Here is a 25,212-nt window from a genome sequence, read left to right as displayed (position 1 = left end):
TAGCCTCTGACGACCGATCTACTATCAGCCTACGACCTACTACCCAGACCACGACCTCAGTGTACTGTTATAACGTGTCAATCCCCAGCTTCTGTTAGCAGACCCTACTGTCGGATAGCTGACCGTAACAGCTAGTAAGACGTCTATTATATATAATAGGGGCTTGCCCACCTCTATAGAGGACCTGTTCGTCAAGTAATTCAAGCATTCATTCAACGGTTAGAATACTCTAGAACTAGTGAAGAAAAACAGGAGTCCAAGCCCTGTCTACTCAACATCGTCCACTAGGCCAACACATCATCTCAGCAGCTCAGCCTCTAAACGAAAGGACACCAGCGGCCAGTAATCAAACTCCTCCCCCAAGACATTTGTTGTTGGAGGGCCGATCAGGGTGCGTTGTTCTTCAGTATTTATGTCGCTACCAAGACGGCAATCACCTGGGAAAGGCCAAGGTCAGGTAGAGATGCGTCGGTACTCGGTAGACAATAACCCCAGCAAAATACCGTTTGTTTTTTGTGTATTGACGACATGGTTCTATTCTTTAATGACTTCTCATATTTGACCAGTGTCGGTCAACACTAGGTTGTGTTGATTCAGACTCAGCATGCCGCAACTGGCACAGCCAACCACACGCGGGCAACGCGTCGCCAATGGCTCGGTCACAGAATCCTCATTAATCCCACAGTCCCAAACATTATCAATCTTGTGCAACGTCTCCGCTTCCTCAGATACGTCTCCATTTCCTAAGATGGTGCAGAAATCATCTATCTAAACTGCGGATATCAAAACCACACGCGCCGATCACGACCCTCACCACGCGCCACATCAAGAAACGCCACCGCGACGCGAACCAACAACGCCCTCCTAAACCCCTGGCTTTCCCAACCGGCACAGTGCCGACGCATATCCCTGCCCCAGCCAAATAAAACCTCGCCCCCAAAGCCCAGCTCGCTTCAGTTCAAATTGGAAATCCGTACCTGCTGATCCCACCACCTCACGGCGAGATGATCCGGACGACGGGAAGCAGATCACTACTTTGAGCGGCCGCCTTGCCGCCACACTTGGTAGAAGCCCACCCACACTCTGTTGTGGCAATGTGCGTCGCGGCGCATGGGCGTCAACCAACACCAACAAAACGTTATTAGCCACCGCTGATCTCACGGGAGGCAACGTTCAGCTAAGATCTGGCACTGACCACGTGCCATTGAATGGGGTCTTACTTCCCCATATTGCCAAAGATCGACTGAAGCGCTTCGCGAGACGAGGACGGCAGTGGCTGGCAGCCACTTGGCTTACCGGTGGCAATCTGACAGCAATATCAGACTGTCTTAAGCATGTCAAACGGGATTGGCGATAATACGAAGACGTTATTTCCATGGGAACATCACCATTTCCAGGACACCCCGTAACATCGCCTGGAGTTGGCAATCAACCGGTGAAAGAGGTGAGCCTCAGTTGCTACGCATAAGCTTCTCCGCATGCAAGCGAGCGTGGGGACGGCATGTCTAATGCCACCGACCGACTGTCCCGTCTCTGGGTCCCGAGGACTGTAAAGCAGATCGCAGCCGCCAATAGATTCAGGTCTTTCCATAGTGTTGGCGGGATGACGGACCTTTCAGGTCTAGAACGTCGCAGCGCGCGACACAAATGGTGCGGAGACTCTGCGGCAGGCAGCTTCACGGGAGTCCGGGAGTCCATGGCTGAGACGCGGCCAACGTGAACCTGGCTCGTTGCCAGCCAAGAGGCGAGTATTGGCAGGCACACTAAGCTGGCGCTGATGAGGTTTGACACATGTCCTGTGCGATCCAGGCCGTCGATTGGATCGGCGTTATCAATGTCACCGAAATGAGCTACTGCTCAATATTGTAACGGGCCATCCCTTCTCAAGCTTCAATCGAACGATTTTTTGAGACGACGGAACCCATCAATTTCGCACAAACTCCGGGGTTCCCTGAGATCCTGGGATTTCAACATAGGGTAAAAAGCCCCGACGTACCGAAGGGCCTGATTGAATCGGCCCTCCTCACACAATGTTTCAACTTTTCGGAGTCGCGATTCCGGCAGCGCACGCCTCGCCCGCGCACCCATGACAATGGAGAGCTGCGAGCCAGCCTAACTCGAGCCCGGGGTAAATAGACAAGTGGGCAGGCGGGGACCGGTGAGGGGAAGGAGAACAGCCGCCCATGACCCACCGTTGACGCAGAAGCGCAGCGAGCAGCATGCTAGGCCACAGCAAAGCTAGCTCGCAGATATCAGACGAGCATAATTGCGGTGAGTATAATGGCAAAGAAGGAAAGGTGAATCGACGGTCGTCCCATTGCGGACTGGCTGCATCGCGCGAGAACGCGCAGGTCCCAATCGGTAAGACCCAAGAAGCTGCATGGCGAGCTCGAGTGGCATCACTTCCAGCGCATCGACACTCGTTTGTCTCTCCGACGTGGCATAGACGCTGATGGTTGCCAGGCCCATTCTGGATTTCATTTGCCGATTCGGGGATTGAGCCCTTGTCGATTACCCATTTCAATGTCATGTCCATTTCACACGCAGCAGAGTTCGTGTGCCTGTCTCAGACTTTGCATTCCTGTCACGTTGGCGCCACACCCAGAACAGCTCTCGCCATGCGTTGGGGGCGCAAAGAGGGCGTGTCGACGGCGTGGACGGCGTGGGCGGTGGTGTGTAAATGCAAGCTTATCTGCAGGCCAATGGAGGTGTGCTGTCTGCTATTGCTGCACTGCACCGCAGAAGTAGTCTTGGGTATGTGCGGTTCAGGTACGCCAGCAGATGTACCCAATACAACGGGCCTTCAACGTGGTTGTACCGGTACATGAGCACACCTCGAGTGGCTTGCAGCAGGCTGGGGAGTCAAAATCCATGTCGGTACTGCATCGGAATAAGGCGAATGGCGATCATCCAGAGATGCCTGTACGCAGCCGAGATCTCGTAACGTCAATAGCCGCAAAACGGAAGTTGGAAAAAGAAAAAATCAGAGTTTAAGGCGTGCAGTCAGCTGTGTCGGAGATCCCCTCCATCGCCCAGGGTGTGGGGGCCCAAGCGAGACAAGCGAGCAGGCCGTCTGTTGTACAGCGCTGTGTCGCTGACAGAGCGGGCAGTGATTGCGGAAGAAGGGGCAGAATATTTCGAATTCGGCCTTCGTGAGGGGTGCTGGCCGTGTGAAGTTGGAGTCAACAGGCGGTAAAAGTCCATGGCGAGGCCAGACTCTGGCAGAAAGGATCCTGAAGCAACTCAGCCTCTGGCATAGTTCGGCCAGGGTTTCGGCGGTGTGGGGAGGGAGGCCGGGGTGGCATTCCCCCACGAACAGACGGCGGCGGAGCGGAAGTTCGAGACACGGCGCATGGATGGAAGCCCTCTGGCAGGCAAGTCTTCCGCCAGAGCGGCTGCTCTGTGCGTGTCATCTGTCATCGGAACATGGCAGAAGCCGAACCGTCGTCTAGTATTCAGCCCATGTTGACAGACCAAGACGGGATGGCGGACATCAGACGAGATCGAACGTCATGCTCAAGATGGAGGGTAAGGTGTCTCGCCTGCCCTTGTCGTCGGCAGGTGTGCATGCGTCCAGCCGGCATCCGGGACACATTATTCCTGGCGCTTGGTTCGAGGGACCCTCGACGTTTAGGGCGGCATCGCAGAGTTCCGATCGAGGCAGCGTGCATCAAACGGTTGTGGACAAATGCGGCGATTTGTCCGGGAGGGCGGCCAGAAAAGGCAAGTTATCTATGATGTAGGGAACCATCGCCGGGGTGCTGTGTTGCTTGACGTTCGATCTTGCTCGGGTCTGGATCTCGACTGCAGCGGCTGTCTCCAGTTAATGTTCTGAGATACAGGCGATTCAGTTGTTTTATCGAACGTTGCGCTAAAAGATTGGTGCAAACAGTCGCATTTGTCGGCCGCGGCAATCGGGCGGTGGCAGCCTCCAAAGCATTTGAGTGTGACGGCAGCACCCGAGAAAGAGCCTAGCGGGTGGCGTTCAGAGTCCAACACCTCAGAATGGGCCGCGGCAGGCAAGACAACGCCTAGGTTGAGCCTCATGATCCCGCCAGCGATCTCCAACGGCGCGGAGCTGTCCATCGGAGAAAAGAGCGCGACAGGCGGCCCGATCTGTGAACCCTGAGACAGTCATCGGAGTTCGGGCGCCGGAACGCAGGACGGCCGGTGCGGAGCGGCAGGATCGACGAGGCGGCTCGAGTCTAACCAGCCCTGCCAGGCTCATGTCGCCTGCCGCCGTCGCTGGCGCATTGAGTACCCGCGAAGAGAGTTGTATCAGCGTCTGGATTCCGTATGATCAGCCGGATCTCTGCCTTCGTGGTCCATGCATCGACAGAGATGTCGGGATCATCCACGTCATAGTCGGGGCCCGGTCCAGGTCCAGGTCCGGCCGTTCGGAGGTGGTGTGGATGAACGGGTGGTCAGAGATGGGACGACAGCCACGGCCGGCATGGATGGGGGGACGATCATCCGGGACGCAATTGGAGACCGGTAAGCTCTGACTGAATGGCTCGAAGACGTCGACAGAGGGCCAGATTCATGCGTCGCATTGTTCTTCAGCAGAGGCCAAGCGGCAGGGGAGCGATTGATCGTCCGGATGGCTGGCTGGGATGGCCGCTGCGCCTGCCGGACCGAAGCGTTGACAAATACGTCAGACGCAGCGAGTGTATGCGGCGTGGCTGTGCAGTTGACGATGGCTGGAAATGTGATTCATTGCAGCAGAAGAATTGAGGCAAGGAGGAGCATTCCCGCGCGGGTGACGATGTCGTGTTGTTGCGGTCGTCGTGGATCGCGTCGGTGCGGTGCAGGAGGTGTGTTGGAGGAGTTGGTAGTGGAGAGGAGGGGGAGAGAAAACGCGACCAAGCACCTGTTAGGTACGTACCCACCCACTTTCCATTGCCTGAGGTCACAATCCGTACAGTGAAGGAAGGCACCTCAATGGAAGTTTGCTGCAATAGCGGGGCAGAAACAGAAACACCACACTGCCCTGGTGCACCTGCCTTCCTTCCTCCGCGACGCCGCAGCAGGCAGGCAGGCACCGCTGTTACCTCGTTCGCATGTGAGTGCCTCATCCGTAAGAGAAGGCGCGACGAGTAAACAAAAAGAGTGCCCTTACTCGGTCAACCCGGCAGACTGCAACTGCCTCTCGGAAATCTCCTTCCCTCTTGAGCCTCGACCAAAAAACCCCCATATTTGCCCCCTGCAATGCGCTGAAGCTGCGGTCCCCAAATCGGCAGGCGCCCTACACCGTGCAAGGAACCCGCTGCCTGTCATCGCTTCAGATTAATTAACCCCCGACTGTTCACGGCCCTCCTGCCCTGCTCATCCGCCATCAGAGCGCTGCAGGGCTGCTCATCGAACCCTTCCAGCAAACCTTCATCCCCTTCTGACGGATACACTGACATACTACCTTCCTTGCCTTAGTACCTTAGTAGCAAAACTGTGTGTGATGGGTTCCACGGCACCACTTCGCTCGAGCCTCTCCCCCTCCCTTTTTTCCGCATTGTGATCTTTCCTCCGATCAAAGCTCCAATTCATTATCAATAAGCAATAAACTTTTACTCTCTTCTCCCTCCGTCTGATGCCTCCCAGATCGTCCTGACTCGCCCCAAAAGCTTACCTGAATCATGGATTCCTTGGACTCCTTGGGCTTGACGGGCCGTTTACCCAATCCACTCACCCAGAACCTAAACCTGCCCCAGTCAGTCGGGTTCGTTCCCAAACCAAACTGTGTCATATGCCGGGTCTTCTTTTTTAAACTTCCGCATTGCTTCTTGCGCATGCGCCACGTAGACTGCGCAGCCAGAACGCCCTGCAAGTGATTGTACCCAGCCCAGCCATTAGCCTTTCTTGTTCGAATTAAGGATTCTGCCCTTGGTGTCCCACAGATGAACCCAGACAACAACATGCTTACTCGCACCGCCAGTCTGGTCTAGCCCCTTCGTGCGTCAATATCACTTTGTCAAGGCCATCTCGAGGTGACTCGACACTGGCTGACTGAAGCTGCAATCAGGGTCCTCCCCGAACCCCCTTGCTATCCTCCGAATCTGTCTCCCACACTCTTGTTTCAAGTAGCATCGCTGTGGGGACTATGACAGGGGTAAAGCCACTCACCTCACTCCTCCATAGCTCCTGGACTCGCCCACATTACTACTTGAAACGCTGTCCAAGGGACAAGTACCCGGATAATCCGTCGTTGTCCGGTGGCTTCACGGCGCGGCAAAGGATAGCAGGAACAACGCGGTGACACGCCTGAATGAGTAGAAGTGGTCTTCATTGTCGACAAAGGATGATGTTTTATGCTGCTGTGTTGTGATGTGCCATCTTTCCCCCAAGATGCTGCCTCTCCTGCCCAAGGAACCCAGGGGTATCTTCATCCTAAACCCGTAACGCCTGTCTACCCAAGTATGCAATCCCAGGACAGTGCTTCCGCAGAAATCGATTCGATCCAAGTAAACTCCATGTTGCTCGAAAACTCGACATTCTCCTTGCTGTTGTTGAAAACTTGACATTTTCCTTGTTGCTCGAAACTCGAAAATCGCCTAGCCGTACAAAACTTCGACTTTCTGCTAGTTGACGTTGTTTTGGGGCGGGTATCGGTAGCCCATCTGCGATGTGGGCCTGTACATTGCATGCGCGTTCCAGGACGCCTCCCTGTCCCCCATCCTCATCATGCTTTCGTATGGATCCGACATGAGTGGCGGACTTTGTGTCAAACCACCGGCCGAGTTCGGCGTCAGAGTGTTTGGGTTCGACCAGAGTGGCGGGCTTTGTGTTACCGTAGCTGCTGGCGTAAGAGGGTAGCTGGCCAAGGATGTTGGCGCCATGGCGTACTGTTGCTGAACTTGTGCCATATCAAATGGGCTATGCTGCGAGCCCCCCGAAGTAACGTAGTTGTTTGCTTGTTGGAGCGGCATCTGGAGCGGCATGACTGAGGCTGCTTCGCCGCGGTGTCGTTTGACGACGGTCGGTCGGGAGTCCTCGTGGAATCTTCGTTTTTGAGTGACGGCCTGCGCAAACCTCGCGGTATCTGCTGCCGTGCGGACCTTATGCGAATCCTTTCTAATGCGCACCCTGATCCCTTGGTCGCTGAGAGTCTTGGTCAATGTCGTGCTCTGCGCCAATCCCGGGAAACTCCGCGGCGAATGGACTTCGAACGGCTCCGACAGGACTTCGGCCCATTCAAAACAAACCTCCCCGTTGAAAATCTCGTAGAGGATAAAATGTAATTGGAAGGTCCCCTGCACTTTGACGGAAAGGTTGCCGAAAACGAAATAAGCCGCATCGCTGCCATGCTGGTCTTTGACTTTGTGCAAAGAAGACACTGTCACCCCTTGAAGGGCCTTGGAGAGATCCGTCTTTTCCTTCTTGTCGTTGTCTTTAGAATCGACGCTGACCAATTCGCACGTGAGAAAGAGGTGAGGGTTGTGGACGACGGCCTCGGGATTTCCATATCTGCCCCAGTCCCAATTGTTCTTGTTGACGCACAACTCGACAACGGGTGGAGGATCGATGGGCTTGGTATCTGCGAAGCTAGTCAACAAACGTTGTTCCACGGGCGAGCAAAACAATCAACAGCCCCATCCGGCTACTGAGTGCCCGATTTCGTGGCTTGAGGATGATTACACAGGCGATCTCGGCCACAAAGCTCTTTCGAGTTTCTGGTCTTCAATTTCCTCCCCCCTCCACCTTCTCGCGTCCCTCCAGCCTACTCCTCCAATCGGTCATAGGCTAGAAGGCAGACTGAGGGCTGGTCAGAGGCCAAGCCAAGAGGCAAGGTAGAGGGCGAGCAAGAGGTCAGAGTTCGAGGCGGAGAGTAGGCGAGAGCCAGTGTATGTGCGAAGAACATCAAGCGCAATAGAACGTACCTTTATCCTTGCCGCCAGCAACTTTCGCATTACGCGGTTGTTGCACCATGCGCAGCCACAGGTTCGGCTTTGGTGCGCTTCCATTGTGGCCAAGCGTTGGTTGAGACATGGTTTGATCACCTTGGAATGGCCTTGGTGGGATGGACTGGCTGTAGTCGTAGAATTGGCTCGACATGGCGAAGGCGTTTGGATAGTGTTTTTGAGTTTGAGGAAATAGAGGTCCAAGTTCTTTCGTTCCGTGGAACGAAAGACGATTGCTTTTGCAGAAAATGGTGGCGAAGACCCCATCAACCGTAGGAATAATGGTCGATCAAAGTTGTTAAATGCTGGTATCGAAAGACTAAATTGTTGAATAGAAGGCGGAAGTGTTCGCAGGTTGGGTTAGGTGGGCAAGGATTGGAGAGACAGAGAAGTTGACGGTTGAGTAAGGCAAGGTAGTGCCTTATATCAGGGTGCAAAATGTCAAATACTGGACGAGACCGGGCCCCTGTCGCTGGGAAAGAGGAGTAGTAATCCTTGCGCTGCTCTGGTCTGTGCCGCGAAGCAAATCCCTTGGCAGTGGTTGTCGCCTCCCCCCCTGGTCGGTGGCAGTCGTTGGTAGTAGGCGAGCTGTCAAGCGACAACGGGACTTGGGGGCGGTCAACGAAGCCAAGTTTGGAGTACCCTGGAGCAGGTTTGCGATATGCAGGCAAGTCGGTACCCAGAGACGGTGTGTACGAGGCTCGTTTGGGAGCTCAGAGAGAGTTGAGTAAGTGTCGTAGCTGGAACGGGGTCTCTTGCCTGGACAGTTGACCGAGAGGACTCGGGCCTGGTGTTGTCGCCGGGGACAGTCGAGATGTGAACAGAAAGATGGTTCAAGACGGAGGTTGATGGAAGGAGCCGATGGGAGACTCGAGTTGAATGAAGCTCCGTGCGGCCGAGTCGGTGGCGCATGAAGCACGGAGATGGACGAGGAGGACACAGGCCACTGGAGAGGTACTTTTGAAAGCCGTTGAAGCGTCCTGGTCGAGCACCACAGTGGATCTGGTCTAAGGTTATGGAAGGCAAGGAATGCAACCGAGAGGAGATATTGAACAAGGTAGCCTGGACGGGGTCGAGAAAGATGTCTGGGAAGGGGGGGCGTGTGGTCTTGGGCGGCGTCAAGAAGATGATGAAGTCGTTGACGAGGTCTGTGGTCTGTGGTCTGTGGTGTGGATATCTCTCTGATGGATTGGTGGCCAGAGACGGGAAGAGGGAGGTGTTGGAGTTGGCAGCACTAGTGTAGACGAGGCGGATGCTGCAATTGTGTGTTTTGCGTGGACCCTCGACCGGAGATATTATGTGGTGTTGGAGAAGCGTTGATGCCGTTGCGGGCTGAGTTGGCGATGGCTGGGCAGCAAAATGACAAGAGACAGACTGGGAGGAGGGATGAATAAGTCGAGATGGAAGCTGCAGAGACGAATTGGTACGGACGGGGTGAGCAGAACAGCGCAGAGCAGCACCCGGGGCCAGGTCAGGAAGGCAAGGTCAGGTCAGGTAAAGGGAAAGAAGGGAAGGTAAGGCAGGGTAAGGTAGGGTGAGGTAGGTAGGTAGGTAGGCAAGTACCTGCCTTCCCTCCCAGGTGCGTTCATTCAACCTTGCACAGAGGTCCATCCTGAGGCAGGTACAACGGCATTCGTTATGTGAGGTGTACTTGCCTACCTACCTACCTTACCTACCACCTACCTTACCTTACGGAGATACCTGGACTGTGGAGGTAGGTAAGGTATGCAGTGGATGCAGTGCAGTGCAGTGCAGTGCAGCCAGCATGTAATGAGGATGGAAGGCAGGTAGAGGCAGGCAGAGGCAGGCATTAGACTGCACATTGCACTGGAAGAGGGACGCATTGGACAGTGCCCTGGACATGACGGGACCCTGGCCAGGCTTGCCTTGTCTTGCCTTGCCTTTCCCTGCCCTGCCCTGCCTTGCCTTGGACGTGGATAGGGAAAAGACCCGGGCAAGGGAAGGGGTGTTCAGATGGATCATGGCGGCGAGATGGCCGGTCAGTCCAGTGTCCAGTGTTGTCATGCCCAGTCCACGTCCACCACCACCTCAGGTCCCAGTGAGCGAGCGAGGCGTCCGGGGCCATCCTGAGGTGGACAGGGTACGTACCTGCCCCGTCTTGGATCAGGGAGGTACGAATACTCGATGAAGGACAGATTGGGCTGTGGATGCGGGCGCGGAAGTAGAGGGTACATGACCCGTGCGCAAAGCGAGCAGGGAAGGAACCAAGGTACCTGCCTCCTGTACGGAGTACCTGACCGTTTTGTTTTATTTTTTCTCTGCTTCTTCCTGGCTCTTCCTTCCTTGGGTGAGTGAGATGAAGTAGGTGCACCCCGATGGTGCTTCTCCATCTGTCTGGGACAATAGCGCGCTGTAATATTGTCGCGGCAGGAGGTAAGGTAGGTACCTCCCGTCACTTCCATCTCTTCTTGCCTCCTTAGATCCCGTCAGCCAATTACCGTACATGCTTTCCCCTGAAGACAGCCAGGCCGGCAGGCGCGTTGGGCAGGCATGCACTTTGCATCTTATGCCACGCACTGAAGAAATGCAACAGGATGGAAATGTCTGTTGAACGGGCCGTGTAAGGTCAGGTCAGGTGTGAAGTTGGCCAATGTGCCTGGAAGCAGGGCCTGTTTGCATACGGCCATCGCATCGCGCATTGGGTCCCTCTTGCGCAGAGATATCCGTACCCAAGGCAAGGCAACACAAAGACGGGGAGATAGGTAGGTATCTTACCTTATCCATGCCCGCCCTGCTCTGCTGCCCGTCGTGCCATGCCATCCGTTGCACTTGCAGCAGACGGGACTGCAGCGGTTGCACATGCGACCGACGATGGACGATGGGGGGGTATTCAATCCATGCCGTCACCCACATCCCACCTCACATGCATCTCAATTTTTTTTTCCTCTTCCTGAAGCTGAAGAATAATGCCCCATCTGGGAGGGAATATCAAGGATGATCGCGTCCAAGCACCGCAAGAGCTGTCTTGGAGCCTTCTCGTCTTGGTGAAGATTTGCAGAGGCCACGCTCCGTCATCATCGTCCCAGGTCCAGAATCGAGTTAGCAGACCCGTTTGATGCAGGTGCTTTGGCAGAGGAGAACAATTCCACAATTCGACTGTCCACTTTCACTGCCTTAACAGCACTAGTGCCACAGCGCACCTGGGCATGGGCTGGCATGGTGGTGTTTACCCCTTGCCCGTCCCCCACTGAGGTGCAGTGCAGCGGAGCGCAGTCTGCAGATGTAACAGACAGGTATGAACGATTGAACGGTGACGCCCAGGACAGACGAGAGACGCCTGTGTACCTGCCCATCCATCGCCCATCATCCAGTGTCCCGATGCTGCACGGCTCTGGAGCTCGTCCTCAGGTCCCCTGCTGTGCGGACTTTTGGACATTGGATATAGCAGAGACAAGGTGCAAAGTACGGTACGGCACACCAGGTAGGTACCTTTCACAAAGTCGAGAGACACTTAACTGACTGGACCCATGACGCAGACAACACCCATGAACCCTGGCCTGCCCTTCGTCCCCTGATGCCAGTACATCCCTGTACCGTGGCCGGTCCGGAAGTCCACAGGCCCCACTCGGCCGTCTGTGCGCGGCGGAAGAAGCTGTCGAAGGCAGGCATCAAGGCATGAATGGAAGCTTCTGAGACACTTGCTTGGACGATTGTCGATGGACTCGGGATCAAATCTCCTTCTGGGGTGGTTGGCGATGGTGCTATTGCTGGGTTGCAAGGCTATCATCGCTATCGCTCGCACTCAGTCTTCACCTATCCGTACATCTAATCGACGACGGCGACGATTCCTTCCTTCGTCCGGTCCCCCTTTTCCTTGCCCGGCCACCTCCGATTGCCTCCCCATCTCCACACGGGGCTCGGTGAACGGACACACGGGGTAGGCCAGGGCATCATTCGCAAACACAATTCTCTTGATCAGGAAGGCTTCTCGTCGTCCGACGGGGCCTTCCATCGCGCAACCACGCCGGTCGCAACCCTGTTGGGCGTCATTCGCACGGCGAGCGAGCAGGGCATGTCGTGTCGTTCTCGCTCTAGTGTACGGCTATTCTAGGGCCTCTCGAGTCTCCAGGGCCTGTCACAGGCTTCATTGCTCCGAGAGTGGCTCATCTGACAGCTGTCATTGACCCCAGCCTGGGCTTTGACCTCTCGCCCTAGGAGGAGAGGAGGGCCACAGACACAGCCGCCGGTTCACGTCCACTGTATCTGCATCTGCGTAGGGCATCTTTCTCCGTGCCTTACGGGTACGGATAGATTGATGGATGGAGGGCCTTATGTCAGCGGGCTGGGTTGGGATCAGGGACAGGTGCTGTTGGCATCCCGGCAGCAATTAAGTCGCGCTCCGTTTGATTGTTTCTGGACCAAGGAACGCTCAGGAGGAAGCCTCGCAGCCAGGGCAGGACGCGATGGGAGTCGAGTCGGACAGCAGGAGCAGGAGCAGGAGCAGGGCACGGAGAAGGTGTCTCTTGCCTCTCACAGTGAGTGAAGCGCCAAGCGTGCTCTTTCCTTTCCTCTCACTTTCTCCTTCCTCCACTGCTCTTTCCTGTCCCTGCGTGCCTGCCCGCACCAGTGTATCCGGCGGCCCTTCCTGCCTTACCTACCTTGCGTTGACTGTCGTAGGTATCCGTGCAGCCAGCGCCTTGCCTTCCCTCGTCGTCCGGCGTCTTCCTAGACGTGTGTGAAGTCGTCCGAACCCCACAATTGGCACGGTGTTTCAACACAACAAACTGGGGCGCCGTTACAGTGCGCGCAATCATCAAAACAATGTGAATCGCAACGGCGTCAGCCCCACCGTTTTCTTCTCGCGCTAGCCAGTGATGCTCCGCCATTGGCCCTCGACTGGCATCCCTCGTTCGGCTTCTTTCTCGCTCCTTCCCGTCCTGCCAATCCCGTCCCAAGGCAGCCCACCTCCCCTCCTGCTCCCCCTCCAGACAGCCAGGCAAGGCAGGCACGACACAGCCCAGAGGTGAGTGTGAGGTGCGCAGAATGACAAACTGTCAGGTACGACGAACGACGAACGACGACCGCAGGCATAGAGACATCAACTCTCCAACGTCCCTTCCTCTTCCAACGTGCATAACTCCAGTGCTCATCCCGTCCCGTCCATTATTATCCGGCCACACTATCTCCCCCTCCGTCCTCTTTCACCCCCGGTCCCAGGTCTCCCATTCGTCTATCCGTTGACAACCTCACCTCCCTCTAACTTCCTTAGGCACCCTTCGCTGTCCCTTCCAGACTTTCCTCATCTGCATCGAACAAGCAAAGAAGCTTCCGTCCTTCTACCGCCCCAGCAGCAAGCAAGCCCCCCGTCCCCCTCTCCTCCCCCCCCCCTTCACCCTTCCCCTTCCACCCGCTGCCGCTGTCATCTCCTTCCCTTGCCAACGTTACCTCACGGCCCCGTCAATCAGCATCGCCTCGGGCCCGACTGCCATCAAACCATCTGCTGCCCATCACGCCCTCGACCAATTGCAGCGGCACTGTCGCGAGACACTCTGTCTGACTTTGCTGACCTCACTGCGGCAATGTCCGACATCCTTCCCCATCGGACCGTCCTCCGTCCCTGGCCAGCGCCTTACTGGACCTCACCTCCCTAGGTTCTGACATACAGCGTCCAGCACCACCTAATAACACCGGCGGATGGGGGCTCCAGTCCATCGCCCTCGACCCGACGACTCCACGAGCCCAAGATCCTCTTCAACTGCACCCCTCTGACTCTGTTCATCTCCAATCTCCGTTCCAGTATCGTCACATTGTCGCTTCGCGCTTTCGGCTTCTGTCAACCGGATCGTCAAATTGCGGATGTCGGCATAGCGGAGATTTACCTCATCTTGGCATGGGCACGACGACCTATCACTGTGAAGCTTCTCAATTGACGAGTCGCAAAAAGCCTCGCATCCTTCTTACGGACCCTTCTCTCCTCAGAAGCCCCGTACCGTCTCCATCATTCGTGGGGAGCTTCCCGTCAGCTCCCTTCGGCTTCGGGCGGGTCGTCCGCGGGACGAGAAAAAGGAAACTCTCCTCTCTCCGGTGGGCACGCGAAAATTCAACAACACCAAACATGTGCCCCTTCAAACGGGCGCCGCAAGGCTGTGCAATCTCGAATCACTCCTGGATCCCTCCGCGCCTCCCATCCGCCGAACCCCGGCGCCTCGCCGCTGATGGTTCCCTTGGTCAGCAGGCTTGACAAGGACGCGCCGCACCAAGAGTCGACACGGAGCTCTGGTGCTGCACCGGCCGGCATGTCACTGACCACCGAGCAAGGCTACGGAACCAACAGGCGCGCAGAGAGGGTGGACAAATGTTTCGCGTCCGCTTGAACACCATCCCTGGCGCCGCTCCTCGCACTTATGACGGCACAACTCTATTCCATACCTTCGCCCCCTGTTTGCCGCCCTCCACAGCAAAACGGGATCGCCTCATCCCCCAGATCTTCACCGGCTCCCGTTTATGCATCCGCTGTCAACTCGCCATCTGCCACCTGCTGTGTACAGTACATACCGCACCATTTTTCTGAAAATATTTCGAAACGCCCCTGCAGCCGTTGGGCCCATATTCGTCTACTGCAGGGAGACAACATGCTCCTCGACAAGGCGTCACAGCCTCTGCCGTCAACGCAACGCAGCAATATGATGGCACGATTGCAATCATTTGCAAATCCCTCACGGGTATCACCTCGGACCCAATCTGCCTCTTTGGATCAGCGCCGCTTTTGTCTGGTCTCGTGATTTGAAATACACAATGGATACCCTTTCCTCCCAGATGGTGACGCTGGTTGAGGGGCTACGAAAGAAGCGAGAGCGAGAAGCTCGGAAGCTCACCAAATCGGTCGACATCAGTCGCGATCCGTCATAACCACCCGCCTCACTTTGTCAGCCGAGCGATGGTCAGTATTTACCATGTTAGTTGCCAAGCAGAACCGCTCGCACAACCGCAAGGGCTCAGTCTTGACACTTGACAATCCGTGGTTGACAAAATGCACGTCACCAGGCCTAGACCCCGTCTAACGCTTCCCGCCCCTCTATAATCGGCTCCGGCCTGAGGTCGTTCCGCTGGGCTATGCCGTCCGCGGCATTGACACGGGAATGGGCCCCGACACCCAGTTCATCCCAATGAGGAATGATTGCACATCACCCGAGCACTTCGTTTCTCAACTTCAGCAGACGTCAAGACCCGGCCACCTTACGAGAGCACCAGTCAGCGCCATGATCCAACAGCATCCGCTGTCTGACAGCTATCGTGGGCCTGATTTGGGCGGCCAAGCCTGTCCCGCTGATATGACGCGACGGATGGCATGGGCAATTGCTTCCGATTGTTGCTCCTATCAGCCGACATTTTGCAGTGCTCCAGATTCCCGTCCAAGGTCCCGGGCGTAACCACGGCATGACATCAACCGTTATCCGTCCTTCATGCACTATCGCATTGTGCAACCGTTTAATTCGGACCCCGCAGATCAACTCGGCATTTCTTTCTTCGAGCTTCCGCGATGTCCTCGACATGTGTCTTTGCTCCACAAGGTCCAACGTCAAGTCGCCGGGCCTGACTGTGAAATCGCCCATCTGCACGCAATACCGGGAGTTGGCAAGCTTCCCGTCACGCCCCCGTCAAAGTCTCCCCTGACCCACCGCTTGTCATTTCAAGCCACCCACAACCCGATGTGGCTGGGCTTTCCACGGGAGGCCCTCGCGAATGGCGTCGGATATTTGACTCGGCCGATACACCAATACCTGGGCATTGTCTGAAAGCGGGATTGCGCCCCGTCATTAGGGTCCCAACCGGCTTCGGGTGCATCCTGTCAAACCTTGGCCCGCAGAGGCCCAGCATCGAGACGACGGGATATCTACGAACATGGTGTGAGTCACCGACGGTCAATTAGCCAGACCCCGCGTATCGAGAGTCTAGGCTTTTGATGTTGAATGACCTGCATCATCACAGCAAGCGCCTATCTCGTCACGCATGGTTGAACATCATCCCAGGTGACGCTCAGTGTCGCTTAACCGCCCTGTGTCCTCACATGCTCATGTCGGACACTCAGTCGGCCGCCTTCTGAGCCCAGCCGCGACGTCGTGATGTCAATTGACCACGGAGAGGCGGCAACGGAGGAATTGCCGAATCAGATGCTCGAGAGATTTGCTAATCTCCCGCGGCCATTCCATCCAGGCGGTGCCATTGTACCGCGAGAAACGCGACGGCTGCATGTGCTTCTGATACTTTGCCCGCGCTCGCCCACAGCAGCCAACCAGCTGGTCGCAACGTGTTATGCAACAGAACGATCGGCGCCTCCGGTGGACGGTGTACCTAACCATGGCTCGAAGCAGTTGCGATCAGATACTTCTGCGCTTCCGCCTGCCAGGCAAGTCGCACGATGCAAGGAAGACTCCGTGCCATGTGGGACACTGAGGCAGTGCTCAGACGATATTACTCGCAAACAGAATCTCTGTGCGACATTTGCCGGCCGCGGGACGAACAAAGACGTTGACTGACATCTGGCGTTGTCAGACATCTGCAAAGTTAAGGTCCCAACCTTAATCGAACGACTTTACGCTCATCGTCTCATCCACTGGCATTCAAGCCGCAGCAGACGAAGCCGGTATTGCTCGTTGCCGCATCGCCCGTTCGTGGCGGGTCGCTGTCGCACGAAGCTAGGCGTCCCTGGCAAACTCAATCTCGTTTCGACAAGCAGCGCCTAGGCGATTCGACGCTGACACTGGGGATCCATTTCACGAATCGCAAAGTTCCGCTGAAGAAGGGCCAATTGCCCAGCATCTTCAGGGACTCTGCCAGGTCCCACCATCACCCCGGTGCCTGTCAGTCTGGCAATGGTGCACCCCCAATGTCACGTCAGTCGCCAAAGTATCCCTGTAGAGCCAAACTGTTGCCCGCGTCGGTCCAACGTTTCCGACAAATCTTCCGAGCGACGAGAGGCGACAGATGGACTGGTCAGGGATGATTCTTTGGCGCTGGTTGTCGTTTGTGACATTTCGAGCTCTGGTGTGCTGCTACGTTGCCGGCGAGATAACGAAATGAACGATGGGCTTGTGCGACAATGGCGCGCTGGACTCGTCTGCGACTTGAACGACTTGTGTATCGAGCCAGTAACCAAGATCAAGGGTGGTTGGGCAGACTGCCAGCCGGTTCACGACTTGGGGTTCTCGCCAAAAGTTCGAATCTCCGAACCCCAGGCAAGGTGTCGTTCGAGACTCCAGAGCAACCCATGTCACCTACGTTTTATTGACTGCCCCATGTTTCATGCGCCGCTGCGACTGCTGCCCTGTTTTGGCTATTTTGGGCTGGCAGCGTAGGTCAGCCCGATGCCTCTGCACGATTTTCCGCGAGAACAGTTATCCAACTCCAATGGATTTCATCGAGAAGCTAGCGGCGTTCACAATGCTTCATCTTTCACGATGTCTGGCGGATGAAAGTCGCCAGCAGTGTGCAGATGAGAGTCGCGTACGGTGCGGAGCACTCCGCAGATCAATCTAGCACCGGTGATCAGGATTGCCGCAACGCGAATGCTGCGGTCGAATCATTCTTCGCTCGTGGCTGGTCACACGGTGTTGCGACGATGAGCACGCAGTCAATGCTGTAAAGAGAGTTCGCAACCGAGCAGAAGATCTTGCCCAATATTCTGTCGACAGACTATCCTGATATCGGTTGGAGCTCTCTGGGGGCGATCAACGACAAGCCAGTGCCAAAATAGCGACAAGAGCTCGGTCCTGCGCTAAATGGCTCACCAGTGATCAGCATCAGCACGGTATCACAGATGGCCATAACACCTGTTGGTCAACATCTCCGAACATGCCACTTCGGAACCAAACGAGGCGCTGGACGATCGGCTTGAGCCTTTAGCTCCAGCACGGCCATCTCTGTCTATTCGCAGCCATGTCATCCAGCCCGCATCTTTCAACGGCGGTGCCATTTTGCTGGTGCAGACGTTCTTTGGCTGGCTGCATCATGCTCTTTGACAGCATATTGTCTGCGGCCGCCACTGCGACCTCCAGGGTGTGGCCCTCTGCGGCAGGCTGCAAATGCTTTCAGACGGTACAATCCGATGCCTCGTCTATCATATCGACGTCCCACCGGCCTTGGGCACATATGTTCCCGTTGTTCTTGCATTTCTGTCAAACGCAGTGCCACCATCGTTGACGCCCTACAAGGGGGCCGGCCCATCCTCGCTTCTCGCCTGAATCCTGATTTGGACTCGGAACACCGGGCGGGACGCGGCTCGCAAATTGCAGCCGGTCGCCTTGTGCCCTGCCTAGGCAATCTTGCCATTGCCCACTTCCAAGGCCACCTTGGGGGACCTCGACAACGGGCGCTCGACGACATGGCAAATATTGATCTTTTCCCCACGGCTTTCCTTGGTTTTGGGTTATTTTCCAAGCCATAATTACCTGATGAAGCCCAAGACCAAGCTCTTCCCATGTCAACCGCATCCCTCACGGCGCAGACATCTCGTGTATGACTCTCGTAAGTCTTCACTCACCGTTTCCCCACCTTCCACACCATCTTTCCATCACCAACCTCGCGTCCCTCGCTGCCCTCCCTCGCTTCTGCAGGTTGAGGCCCTTTAGCGAAGCATTTTTCTCTGGTCGGACAATTTGTACTGCAACTCTAAGTGCATCCGATCGCCCTGCCGGCTTCTCCTCATTTCGACGGGTTAGGCCCGGAGATTTAATTGTTTCGTTTGAAGCGACGGATGGAAACGATTTTGGCCCTTCGTAACAAACGAACCAGATTCCATCCGCACCCGCGGCCACCTTCGGCTTGCCAGCCCAGGATTTCCGGCCACTCCCCTCGCCAGTTCACAGAGACCGCCACCAACGACGGTTCGGCAAGCCGCCGTTACATCGCCCTCTGAACCGGTGTACGATGCGACGCTGAGGTACCAACAATCTCAGTCGAGAGCAGCTAGCGGTGGGCGGTCTGCAAGCGAGTGATGAGGAGCGCAGCAGCTTCGGATCCGGGTGGAGTTGGGCGCTCGACTGTTCAGGCATGAAGCCGGTTTGTTGGCGATCGTGTGATTTGCAGAGTTTGCGGACATGATGCGGCCTCGTACGTGCGATGCGGTGGACCAGACTATCTAGATTGGAATGCGACTCCCGTGCATTTGCACTAGACAAAACGGCGATCGCGCCGTCGAGTGTACGGGAGGCGACGATCGGAGGTTCCAACGGCCGTTGATGCGCAGCAAGTGGTTTGATCGGGGCATCCAATGGACGGAACGTAGGCCCATCACGCCGGACTTGTCGAGTTTGACCATCATCAGTGGCAAAAGACGCCATCATATCGGGATGTCAGCGGGCTGACGCATGCACAAATATGTCACGGAAGCACCAACGGTTCCCCGTTGATGTTCCCTTCAGGCCGGGCGACGGGGGATCGATCGCACTTCCACTCGACCGCTCAGACATGCGGGGGACTCGACTGCCGGTGTCACTGTGCACTGATGGATGCACAGACGAAAAGGTTCAGAATACGACCAGTTGTGCTTTCTTTTTATGTGATTACGAATCCCCGGAGAGTGTCTCTTTAGCCTTGGGCAGATGAGACTCTTTGCTCCGCCACAGGTGGCATCCAATATTTGCTAGGCTGAAATTGAACCATGGGCCCAAGAATAGTTCAGGCGGACTTTTCTGCCTTCCAGGATCACGTAACATATTTCTTCGAATATATTGCTGCCAAATGTTATTAGATTACGGTAGGGATGCCGGCAATCGTCGCGTACCGGAAAACCGTCACCGACGACAAAGGGGGGCGAGGGGGGAGGGGGGTGATGCCTAGCGAGACAAATGCCGCGGACGGGTGCGTCTTCTGGCACCGGCATAGTTCAACCATTAGAGAAGCAAGTCTGGATGCTCTGAAACCTGTAGAAGCTTGTTGCCAGAGTCGTGCGGTGCATTTCCTGTGCTGGCCTTCGGAGGCTTTTTCTTCGTGCTCTGGTGCGGTCTTTTTTCTTTCCTTGGTTCAGAGTGTTTCGGTACCGGAGGGATGCGCGAGTCTACGGCCGCTTGGTTTATGCTAACCGTCCGCCGGCGCCGTCTGGCCCAGCGGGAGGTGTTTCTGGTTGCGCTAGAGAACGGTCATTTGTGAGATCTACAGTAGACTTTGGGGGAGGGAAGCAGGATAAGGGGGATGGGAGCGGTATTTGTATGGGCGAATCTGCTCCGGGGTTTGCGATACGTAGTTTACAGAACTTGCTATCATTATTGTTCGAATCTTTGAATCGGAATCCGGTTTTGGCTGAGTCTTTTTAACGGCTTTGAAACGAACAGAAACGAAGGAAAACGCGGGAGTTGGCGTGACGAGTGTCGATGCGCGTCTTCCGCCGGGATACAGTCAACTGGCTAACTAGACTAACTAGCATTCCTCGCGGCAGTTGCGTCTTCGAGCATCACCTCTTCGATAGCCCACCCGTCCCTGATCTCTTCTGCCATCTCGTCCTTCGTCCATCGTCGTTACCGATCGTTCCATCCGAGACTTCGAGTCCATCGTCCATTGTCCATTCCACCCCAACAAACACCCCCTCATCTCGTCCCACTCTACAGACAGACGAAGAAAACTAGTACACGAGTCCCACGAAACGATCCTACGATGTTCGAATACCGAGAACGACCCGAAGATATATACATGGTCAAGGATAGCCGGGGAGGAATGAAAAGAAGGCAAGTGGGGGAGGGGATGGGGGATGGGAGGGAGGTAGCCGAGGCTATCGAGCGCGCGGTCTTGGAGGGAGCGGTCTGAGCGGTTGCCAGAGTCTTCGAGACCGGAATAATCCGCGAGGGTAGGTTACCTTACGACGGCAGTTGCGATGTCGGGGGTGTTCAGTATGCTTTTGGTATAGTAACAAGAAGCCTGGGGATTCAGTCTCTTGGTGGAAGCGGTGGTAAGACGTTCGTGGGGGCAGACTACCCTCTGCAATCCTCTTACCGACTGTTCCATCGTGAAAAGAAACATTGGATATGGGAGTGGTTTCAAGGATCGTCACGATGGGGTGTTTGTTTTGTTTCACGGCGTTTGACGGTGCGAAGGACTCGTAAGGGAAGGTGGGTCTATCTGCGTTACGCGTGGAGTAACTGTCTCTACGAAGTTGTCATGGCGTGTCGAATCGTTTTTTGATGGCCTGTCGAACTTCCAAACAAGTTTTTGGGTACGTTGTCGGATGGTCATGATGATTCAAGTTTTCCGCGATCAGAGGCTGGGAGTTCCCAACATGCCTCGTGGGGTGTTATCTTGACATTCGTGTTGCGTTTTGTAGAGAGAGCAAGTGCTTTTTTCACAGATTCTGCAACTTGTCTCGGAGTGCGAAAGGCTTTGAATCGTTGCGTGGACGATTGTCTGTCGTATTCTGCCGTTACCGTCTATCTTTAGCGCCCGTTGTTATCGTCTGATGTTGTCGTCCCTCGTCGTTGTGGCCTTTATCTTTATTTCTACGACCTATTGTCTTCCTGGATTGAAGCAGTTAAGAACACAGAAGACATAGCCATGCATACATAGGAGTATTCAATCGGTCTCTTGAGTTATCTCATGTCGATTCCCCGAGGACACAGATTTGGTGATCAAGCCCATTAGCCACAAGATGTTACTACTGTAACAGGGTTGAAGTTGGTCCAAGGCAATTGATCGACATGATACAAAGTGCCTCGGCTCTTTGGCATACATGTTACTGGATCAAGCGATACTAGTGACGACGAGAGCCCGGAGGTGGCTTGTTATGGTGATAGCTGTAGGTTGGGCAGGACGAGAATCGGCCATGATTCATAGGCCTAACAAATGGGCGCGGAAGCGCGCTCGCGGAAGCATACCGGCTTCCAATTGATGTCAAATCGTATCAAAAGGGACATCTACTTACCTCGATGGGAATATCTGCATCTTTCAAGGAGCGAAATGCAGTTGTGTCATGAACTGTGTAACACATTTGCGCGAGATCCTAGAATTACGACTTCACGTCCTTTTCAAATCGACTGGGGTCACTACTCTGGTCAAGTCAAAAGAATCCTTTACCTCCATGCACGTCCAGAATTAGTCATGCATACGGCAACTTGCGCTCTGTTGACTTGAGCTTTATTTCTCCATCCCACTTTGAAGCTCGTCGTCGTTATCATTCAACAGCCGGCAGTGGGGCCGAGCCACTGCCGGTGGGTCGAGACGACTCCGTGACGGGGGCAGGACGATCTACATCAATAGATTCTGCATGTGACGCTCCAGGAAGTTTGAGTCTGCGGCTGTGAATTCACAATCACTAGCAATTACAACCGTCTGACTACCGTTATCCCTAACGACGTCACGATCACCGCATGGGACCGAGACCTAAATTAGCATGTGCTGACGATCCATAACTTCTGCTATGAGGGGAAGGCGTTTTCAATGACACAGCGGAGTGATCTTTTGGATCCAAAGCTCTCAACAAATGCAAGCACGCGGGATTATCGTCGGAAGGAGGTCTTGCCGTTGTGCAAATGACGCAACAATGGCCATGGAAGCTGCTTTGAATGCAGTCGACGACGTTTGAGACATGTCTCTTCTTGAGCAACTGAAACATGACCAATCTCGTCTGACGTGATTATCTGGAACAGGCGATCTGTAGGTGGCCTAGTCAACTGTGGGAGTACGTCGGACACGTTGGAATACCCAAATCAGGATGCTGTCTGAGTTTCTCACACGTCTTATCCGAATGATCGTCGTGGAAGTGAGGGGTCGTCAGACATCGTGGAACCGCCAGACCGGATTCCGGCATTTTCGTCGAGGGGTAAACTTTCGCCATTGCTGTCTCATCCCGAACCCGGCTACACCGTCGGAAGTCAGACAGACTTGGCCGTTCCGGGCCAAGGCCGATCGCCGATGCGGGCCGCCGCATACCCGTACGACGACCGGCAGGAGGGACGGCAGGCTGAATCTTCGTCAGTATAAGAGCTCGACATTCGCTTGTCCGAGGAATTATGGATCCAGTCGACTGCACTCTGTTATTAGACTCCTTCCTTAAACTTTTCTACAACTCAACATGGCTTCCACCGAGCAGAAGACGTGGCGTGCTGCCCTGACCTTCGCTGGCGGAGCAGTCATTGCCCAGTACCTTTTCGGGTCTGGCCCTATCGTTGCACCGACTTCCTCAAGTCTCGAGGCGTGCCTCAATGATGTGTGCGCCGGCCGAGACGACTGCGTTCGATTCGGTAACACGGCCGAATGGGCTCAGCCGTTCAATCTCGGCCAGAGCTCCGTCCCGGCTGCTATCATCAGGCCAAAGGATGCCCAGGAGGTTGCGGGCGTCGTCAAGTGTGCTCTCAAGCACGACACCAAGGTCCAGGCTAAGGCTGGCGGACACGGATTTGGGTAAATACCAAGCTATCCTTGCTTGTTGACATTTGCTAACTTTCGACAGGAACCATGGTGAGCCTAAAGCAAACCTTTCGCCAAAGGTACGAAATGTGCTGACTGTAATCTCCTAGGCCTTGGCGGTGAGAATGGTGCCATCTCAATTGACATGCACCATTTCCAATACACCTCCGTCGACATGATGACTCCTTCTCGGAACGTTCGAGTTGGCGGCGGTACGCGGCTCGGGCAGATTGACGAGCACCTCCGTGCTCATCAGCGAGTCATTCCCCATGGCCTTTGTGGAGGCATCGGGATTGGTGGTCACGCCACCGTCGTAAGTCTCTGCATTTGCATTCTGTGGTGTGCCAGTGTTCTGACATTGTGAAGGGAGGCATTGGGCCCATGTCTCGCATGTGGGGAACCACACTGGACCATGTAGAGGAAGTTGAGGTTGTCACTGCCAACGGCACAGTCACGAGGGCTAGCAACCATCAGAACCCCGACCTTTTCTTTGTAAGATCTCCCCGCCAGAAGTCGGATGCCATAATGCTGACTCCTCCCTCAGGCTTTGAGAGGTGCGGGCGCTGGCTTTGGCATCGTCACCGAGTTCGTGATGAAGACGCACCCCGCCCCAGAGGAGGTTTTCTTCTACACCAACGACTTGAAGTTCAGCAACCTGGATGACAAGGTTGAAGCATTCCATAGCTGGCAGACGCTGGTCGCCGACCCAGCCCTGGACAACCGACTCGGCACCGACTTTACCTTGACCCCTTCAGGCGTACGCATCTCGGCTACGTGGTACGGTTCATGGGAGGAGCTTCATCAGTCCAACATTATGGGCAGACTCCCGGCTGGCGGTGCTGCTTCCCTCAGCCAGGAGACTTGGGACAGCTCCATTGCGAAGAACGCAGCCGAGGAGTCACGTCACTTGTCTGCTAGCCCTGGCAAGTTCTTTTCCAAGGGCCTCGGCTTCACTCCGGACGACATACTTTCTCGGTCTGCAATCGCCAAACTCTTTGAATTATCGGAGTCTCAAGCAGAGGAAAACTCCTGGTCCATTCGGTTCCAGGCTGTGGGCGGTGCCATCTCAGAGGTTCCCACAGGCGCAACGGCTTTCGCCCACCGCGACAAGTTCATGTTCTACCAATCTTACGCCGCTGGAGACTGCAAGACTACCAAGAACTTCCTCGAAAACTTCCACCGGAAGATCCTCAACACCGTCCCAACGGAGTCTACTGGAACTTACCCTGGATTTGTCGACACGTCACTGAGGGATGCGCAGGAGACGTACTGGCAGGGCAATGTCCCGGCGTTGGAGCAGATCAAGACAGTTTGGGATCCAAAGGATGTTTTCCACAACCCGCAGAGTATCTGTCCGATAACTGCTTAAACACACTGTATCCGGATGGTCACTGTAACCGGGCTATCAGATATAGTCTAAGTAGTCTCAAATCACCCAATATGTGATGTCAAATGATATCTCTTTCGTATTTATGCTCTACTGAAAGTGTCTCAAACTCTCCCCAAGCGAAGGATAACTGCCAGCTCCTACCCTGTCGTCCTCTCATGAGAGATTTGCTGTCGAGCCATCACTTTCAGAGAGGAATCCAATTCCGCGCAAGGATCTGGCTGATAACTCTCGCGGAATAGTGTTTTTAGTTCCGTAATGAATGTACAAACTAGCTCTGTTTCTAGGCAATTTGATGGCAAGACCGGCAGATATCTATACTTGCCGTCGTTGAATACCAGCCCTTCAATTTGAGATGATTCGGGATTCCCACGCTTCATTCGATCGCGTTCGTATCCTGGGAAGAAAAAGTACAACGTGGCTCCGTGATTCACCCAATCCATAATAGAAGCCACAAAGTATCTGACCTGTTGATATTGCTGGCTGCGATTTGATGGTGAGTGCCCCCATTGCACCAGCCATAAGTAGTCGTCCAGCTCGATCTCAAGACCGATGTGCTTGGGGAAACGGGGAGGTGCTCCA

General features: G+C 55.2%; 3 protein-coding genes across 3 annotated transcripts; 2 read left to right on the top strand and 1 right to left on the bottom strand.

The window, feature by feature from the left end:
* Positions 1-6,572: 6,572 nt before the first annotated feature.
* vosA (Spore development regulator vosA) lies at positions 6,573-8,046 on the bottom strand (the record flags this gene model as incomplete). Its single annotated transcript, XM_066150979.1, has 2 exons — positions 6,573-7,528; positions 7,872-8,046. 2 exons carry the CDS (start codon positions 8,044-8,046, stop codon positions 6,573-6,575), a joined length of 1,131 nt encoding a protein of 376 aa, XP_066009905.1.
* A 10,258-nt stretch (positions 8,047-18,304) lies between these two features.
* On the top strand, positions 18,305-18,847 carry CGGC5_v002513 (uncharacterized protein; the record flags this gene model as incomplete). The annotated part of the gene is made up of 2 exons (XM_032027124.1): positions 18,305-18,377; positions 18,645-18,847. The coding sequence occupies 2 exons, from the start codon at positions 18,305-18,307 to the stop codon at positions 18,845-18,847; spliced, it is 276 nt and encodes a 91-aa protein (XP_031876473.1).
* Positions 18,848-22,908: 4,061 nt separating this feature from the next.
* Positions 22,909-24,612, top strand: sorD-3 (FAD-linked oxidoreductase sorD; the record flags this gene model as incomplete). Its single annotated transcript, XM_032027126.1, has 5 exons — positions 22,909-23,237; positions 23,287-23,294; positions 23,354-23,556; positions 23,610-23,735; positions 23,788-24,612. The coding sequence occupies 5 exons, from the start codon at positions 22,909-22,911 to the stop codon at positions 24,610-24,612; spliced, it is 1,491 nt and encodes a 496-aa protein (XP_031876480.1).
* Between the last annotated feature and the right edge of the window lie 600 nt (positions 24,613-25,212).

The sequence above is a fragment of the Colletotrichum fructicola genome (genome assembly GCF_000319635.2).
Source record: "Colletotrichum fructicola Nara gc5 chromosome Unknown KSG_Nara_v1_contig01, whole genome shotgun sequence".
NCBI classification, from domain to species: Eukaryota; Fungi; Ascomycota; class Sordariomycetes; order Glomerellales; family Glomerellaceae; genus Colletotrichum; species Colletotrichum fructicola.
The sequence above is the reverse complement of the archived record's forward strand: the minus strand, read 5'-3'. Positions and strand labels throughout refer to the sequence as shown.